The 5276-nt window shown below is 33.8% G+C and overlaps 1 protein-coding gene across 1 annotated transcript; it reads right to left on the bottom strand.

The window, feature by feature from the left end:
- Window positions 1–1768: 1768 nt before the first annotated feature.
- On the bottom strand, window positions 1769–5276 carry NSI (nuclear shuttle interacting). Its single transcript, XM_085724803.1, has 7 exons — window positions 5097–5276; window positions 4952–5012; window positions 4130–4313; window positions 3584–3683; window positions 3347–3447; window positions 2306–2399; window positions 1769–2202 (listed from the first exon to the last, which is right to left on the bottom strand). The coding sequence occupies exons 1-7, from the start codon at window positions 5209–5211 to the stop codon at window positions 2126–2128; spliced, it is 732 nt and encodes a 243-aa protein (XP_085580929.1). The 5' UTR covers window positions 5212–5276; the 3' UTR covers window positions 1769–2125.

The raw sequence follows: 5276 nt of genomic DNA, 5'->3' as shown, positions 1-5276 counted from the left end.
GAACGTTTGCACTTCTTTGTAGGGCTAAGGACATTCCGGAATGTATAATCCGGAATGCTTCAGCATTGACTTCTTTTGAAAAATTGCTTGGCTTCTTTTGAAAGAGTGCCATCAATTAGTGGTTGGACGGTTACAACTACTAACACGTTTTCATTGTCTGTATTAATGACCTAGGACTTGTTTAAGGCTATAAATAGGCTTCCATCTTCAACAAATACATTCATTCTTCACTTCACCTCTTTCCTTCCATTTTCTTCAAATTTTTTAAGTATTGTAGGAGTGTCGGTGGTGTCATGGTCATTGTTGACCGTTCCTATGAACCCTGCAATAGCATTTCAGCTTGTGTGGGGTTCATATAACGGTCAACAGAGACCCTTGACATCAAAGAAAGACACAAAATATTCATTTCGTCTTTGTTCGGATTATAATTTCCGGAACTCTCTTCACCTCTTTTCTGCCATTCTCTTCAAATTTTTTAAGTTTTGTAGGAGTGTTTGTGGTGTCATGGTCATTGTTGACCGTTCCTATGAACCCTGCAATAGCATTTCAGCTTGTGTGGGGTTCATATAACGGTCAACAGAGACCTTTGACATCAAAGAAAGACACAAAATATTCATATCGTCTTTGTTCGGATTTTATAATCCGGAAACACTAACAATATGGTCCGGAAAACATAATCCGGACCAGGGGTATTTTTGGAATTTTTGCAGGGCGCGCGAGAAGGCCATAGGGTGGGAAAAGTAACACTCTATATTATGTTTACCGAGGTTAACAGTATCAGTCCAAATGTTGCTTTCTATCAAACTTTGTTTATTTTGAAAAATTTATCCAACTTTGTTAGTTAAAATCCGAGATACTAGCTCTTAAGATGAAATTTTCTCACCCACAATAATATTTCGGATGTGTAAAACATAGCTATTCTTCAGTTAGGCCAACATATAGCTATTCTTCAAAGCAGCAGCTAATTTTGATGATTGCGAGGCCACCCTACCTCTTAAAGAGATGAATCATTTATCAATCAAGGACGAGTTTCATAAAATACAAAAGTTCTGAAATTTTGGTACCCAAGTTTTCCTGATAAACAAATAATGCACCGAATCTGTAAATTATAATGTTAAAAAAATGCCCAAGTGCTGGAGGCAATTAAGTAAACTATACTAAATAAAATTTTTGTTAGGACTAATGATATATAAATGAAGAGAAATACTAGCAGCACACATTCTAACACACACTTTTCAACACACTCTATTTGATTGGTTAAAATTCACATGGGACACATCAAATTTATATGGGACCCACATGATTTGGTGGGACCCACATGATTTGGTGGGACCCAAGTGAATTTTAATCAATCAAAGAGGGGGTGTTTAAAAACGTGTGTTAGAATGTGTGTTGCTAGCATTCCTCTTAAATGAAAGGACTAATGTACAAAAATGGATTTTCTTATTAAATATAAATAAGAAAAATGGAAAGAGTTGAAAACTTTCATATAGAAAAAGATGTTTTTTTATTTTATTTTTGGCTTATTTATCTATGCTCACCAATACCATTATCGGAAACAAAACTGACTAAATAGTCCATTGGAAGCTACCTTCCGATAGGTTATTTAAAAAGAGTAAAAAATTGCTTATCGGAAACATACAAAGATCAAAGTTTGATCTCTGCTGGTAATTTTCTCATCCATCAAACAAAATAACCGCTAACATTTATCCATAAAATAATACCAACACTTAGAGAGTAGGGAGACTACAACAAAGAACCAAAAACATTGGACCCATAATCGCCCAAACCATGGGATGAATGCTCATTTCAGGATACTTGACAAACCTATACTCCTCTTACACACTGATACAACCATACATTCAAGATGACAAAAATTTTATTTAAAAAAGAAAAAAAGAAGTAGAAAATAACACTGGTTCTTTAACCAAAGCCTCACCATTATCTGTTTGAAAAAGTAATAAAACTTTGGGGGAAAAGAATATCTTGCTACAACCTAACACAGTAATTACAGGATGATGTCCAATCTTTATACTTTCATACTACAAACTTGTCACTGCTGTAACGTTGTAAACTTCAGGTTGCAGTGTTAAACAATAACAAAAGCATAAAGAAAACTTCCTTATCAATTTGGGTACCAGAACATGCCTTTTATGCCCTCTGGGTCAGCTTCAAACCCTAAATTGCGATAAAATTCCACGACTGCATTCAAAATACAATAACAATTAGTTACACTCCAATTTCTATTTTACATAAACCATGAAAGCGCATGAAATTCAAGAAAAGTTTGTCAGTATTGTTATACCTTTACTATCTGCGAACAAAGTAATATTACCGATGTCCCTTTGCAAAAGAGCTCGAATGAGTTTCTCTACAAGAGCTTTACCAAGACCTTGGCCCTATAGAATCAAATCAACATCAATAAGCAGTACTCAAGTCTATATGAAGCCATAATCTATGTTTATACTGGAACAGAACACAAGGAGGCACTTAAGCATAAAAGATAAAAGTAATTTGGCAGTATCCCTGAATCCAAAAATACCTAATGTGTTTTTCAAATTTGTACTATATAATCAAAGATTGTAGCATGAAACATTTAACTTTCCCTAAGTGAGGGTGTGGCGGGTCTAACGAACATCAAGTAGAGTGGTTCAAAAAGGGCTGGCCTTGAAACAAAAAAGAACACTGCTTTTGTATGGAAGTTCTAACGAGGAAATGAATGGAATAAATGTTTTGCTGCTCATCTATTTTTATTGAACATTTATCTTAAGAACATCATTCTTTGCACCTAAATGAATCCCAATACTTATGTAAAACGTATTTTTGAACAAATTTATTCACACAAGATATAAGATTTTTAAGATCTTAACATATTGTATATCTGTTAAAATTATTTATTTGCTTCCCATTTCAACAACTGTTTGAATCAATTCTTCAAAAAAAGAAATAAAAAAGTCAATTGTTTGAATCAAGCTATTATTTTAAATTAATATGACATCTAGGAGTATAACTTAAAGATAATTTAAATTAAACAAACCCAAAGGCCATATGACATATGGTGGTCCTCTACTAAAGCAAATGTCTTGGTCCAGAACCATGAAACCATTAAAAAAGTGAACCTTTAGGCTACATATGAGAGCAATAGTGTGCAAGATAATCAACACAGAGATCTGATTACGTGCATCACCGTCTATTCATTTCTAATTTAGTAATTAGCAAGAATAATACAATATAAAAAATTAAAAGTTATATTGTTCATGAACTTGATTCTAGTTTTAGAAGCAAACACTTTCATTAACTTGCACCCGAGTTTGTATTCAAAATCTATGTTTGGTTGCCAAAGTACCTGGTAGCCTGGATCAACTAGGACATCCCAAATTGTGGCATTGAAGGCATGGTCTGATGTAGCACGGGCCATGCCAATTAATATCTTTTGTTCATTCCCCTCTGTCAAATAACTTCACCAAGTACACTAAGATATTCATCAAATAGGTTTAGACAGCTACAAATATAAACAAAAAGTTTAACCATCCAACGAATTAACTTAATCACAAGACACAGTAAGATGTCATATTATTATTACCTGACCCTGGTGACTTTCTTATAGAATACAGAGAGGCCACCATATAGCTATTTTTCAAAGCAGCAGCTAATTTCGATAATGGCCTACGAGGCCACCCTACCTGTTAAAGAGATGAACTATTTAGTAACCAAGGAAGAGTTTCATATAATAAACAATTTTGAAATTTTAGTACTCTAAGTTTTAGTGATAATAAATGATACACAGAATCTGTACATTACAATGTTAAACAACACAGGTACTGAAAATTATTAAACTATACCGAAGGAAACTCTTGTGAGGATTAATGTACATAAATAATTGAGTTCTTAATGTTGCTAAGGAACTAAAATAATGATAAAGATATTGATTAATATAGATACAAAAATGAAAGGAAGAAATAAGTTCTTAATGTGGTCGCACACAAGTTCCTCAAATATGAATTGAGTGCACGCACATGGTTTTGTGTCTGAAAAGTAATTTGAAAAAAAACTAGCATACACATAATCACGGTCTTGCAGTTTCAACAAAAACATCAATATACATCATAAAAACATATTAGATACGCACCTTGTCACAGAGGGCTTGAAGATCATAAACATCAAGATCTCCACCTGAAGAGAACAATATTTGCTCAATTGTTCCATCAGGTTCAGTCTTTTCAACAAGCACAAACTCTTGAGGTAGAGGTTCTTCGTCTTCTTCTTCTGTTAACTCTGGATCGATGACCTGTGTGGTGTTATTCTTCATCAACCTGAAAGGAGAAACATGTTAAGGGTATTTTTAAGAGAGATACACTAATAATCATAACATGGAAATGTTATACACCGCATATTGTCTCAGCAGTCTTAGATTTCAGCAACAAGGAACATAATCAAATGAAAACATCCTATACGTATAAAAAACTAAAAATTGTATCCACAAAGGGAAACAAGGAAAAGAGACACACTAATCATAACATGTGAATGTCATAAACCACATTTTGTCTTGGCAATCTTTTTATTTTGGTGGCAGTCTTAGATTTCAACAATAAGGAACATAATCATATTTTTTTGGGCTTAACCCTCCGGTTCCCTGGTAATCCGGAGTTCGACCAGAATGTAAGTAAAGTTTGGCCAACTATTGTTCTCACGGGAGAGAATTGAACCTGAGACCTTGAGAAGGAGCACACTCCCAATTCCCAAGTCAATACCACCAAGCTAGCCCAAGTGGGTTTAAACTTTAAACCATACATGCAAGTTGATTAACAACACCTCTAAAGCAGTTAATTATTCCATTCTACATGCTAACAATTGTACAAACAAAGTAGTTCAATTTCTTGTGAAATTAATATCTAATGCCCCTTTGAATTGTATTTAATTTTCAGAATGGATAATAAAATTTGAAAAATACCCAGATTTAATTGACTCCCAAAATCCAGCCTTGAGCTGAAAAGTCCTCAACTTTCTGGTAGCTGAAACCAAAAGAGAAAACAAACAACAAATAAATAATAATGATAAATTATTAACAAAACCAGTGAGAAAGAGTGTTTTTTGACCTGTATTAGCAAAAGGGTAATTAAGATTAGCAGGAAGTAATAACTGAGTTTGAGTAAAGAGTGGATGAAAGGGAAGAGTTGAAGAAGAAAGAGAATTGAGATTGAGGGTTAGCATTTTGGATTGGAATTTGGATGATACGTAAGTGACTATGTTTATGTCCACCCAAACCAAACACTGTT

This window comes from Medicago sativa, chromosome 7, assembly GCF_051527215.1.
Source record: "Medicago sativa cultivar Bolivia chromosome 7, Bolivia_mono, whole genome shotgun sequence".
NCBI classification, from domain to species: domain Eukaryota; kingdom Viridiplantae; phylum Streptophyta; class Magnoliopsida; order Fabales; family Fabaceae; genus Medicago; species Medicago sativa.
The sequence above is the reverse complement of the archived record's forward strand: the minus strand, read 5'-3'. Positions and strand labels throughout refer to the sequence as shown.